The 651-nt window shown below is 60.1% G+C and overlaps 1 protein-coding gene across 3 annotated transcripts in view; it reads left to right on the top strand.

The window, feature by feature from the left end:
* LOC113206256 (solute carrier family 41 member 1) overlaps positions 1-651 on the top strand; it is a 28,706-nt gene that overhangs the window by 15,399 nt on the left and 12,656 nt on the right. For all 3 annotated transcript variants that reach the window (XM_052266285.1, XM_052266275.1, XM_026422248.2), the window contains exon 2: positions 252-541. In XM_052266285.1, the coding sequence (XP_052122245.1) occupies positions 252-541 (290 nt within the window). The remainder of the gene's footprint in view (positions 1-251; positions 542-651) is intronic.

Here is a 651-nt window from a genome sequence, read left to right as displayed (position 1 = left end):
TCCCATCCCATCCCCCCTTCCCCGCCCCACCCTCGATCCGTCACACTCTGGGCGTTGTGGTCTGTGGCATGCGATTCATAGCGATAGGGCACGCGTCGACCCCCTCCCTCCCTTCCTCCCGGCCTCTATAGAAGGGCTTGCTCGGGTGATCCGCGACAACCCTGCACACCACCTCCCCCCCCCCCCCCAAAAAAAACCAACTTTATGCGATGTGTGTTTTAACCATGCTTTTCTTTCTCGTCTTTCTCCAGATATGGATACGGAGTTGCACCTTGGCTACGACGTGATGGTGTCGAGTGCCGAGACCCTGGCTGAGGGGGGCCAGGCGCCGCCCCTCCCGCCCAAGACTCCCCCGTCCCCCGGCGTCGGCTCTCTGCAGTCCATGGCCTCGACGGTGACCTCCAGCGACCTGCTCCCCTACCACTACGCGTCCGCGCTGCCCAAGGAGACGTGGTACTGGCTCTCCCTGCAGGTGGCCGTGCCGTTCCTCATCGCCGGCGTGGGCACCATCGGCGCCGGCATCCTCCTCGGCGAGGTCGAGGTGAGTCCGAGCTCCCTCCTGTTTACTCCCAATAATCACTACAAATTCAGGCAGGCGTCGAGCCATTTTTCCAATTATTTTCTCGTCTTTTCTTAAATTTTCAAAAAAAA

The sequence above is a fragment of the Frankliniella occidentalis genome, unplaced genomic scaffold (genome assembly GCF_000697945.3).
Source record: "Frankliniella occidentalis isolate FOCC.00 unplaced genomic scaffold, Focc_3.1 Scaffold3, whole genome shotgun sequence".
Taxonomy (NCBI): domain Eukaryota; kingdom Metazoa; phylum Arthropoda; class Insecta; order Thysanoptera; family Thripidae; genus Frankliniella; species Frankliniella occidentalis.
The sequence above is the reverse complement of the archived record's forward strand: the minus strand, read 5'-3'. Positions and strand labels throughout refer to the sequence as shown.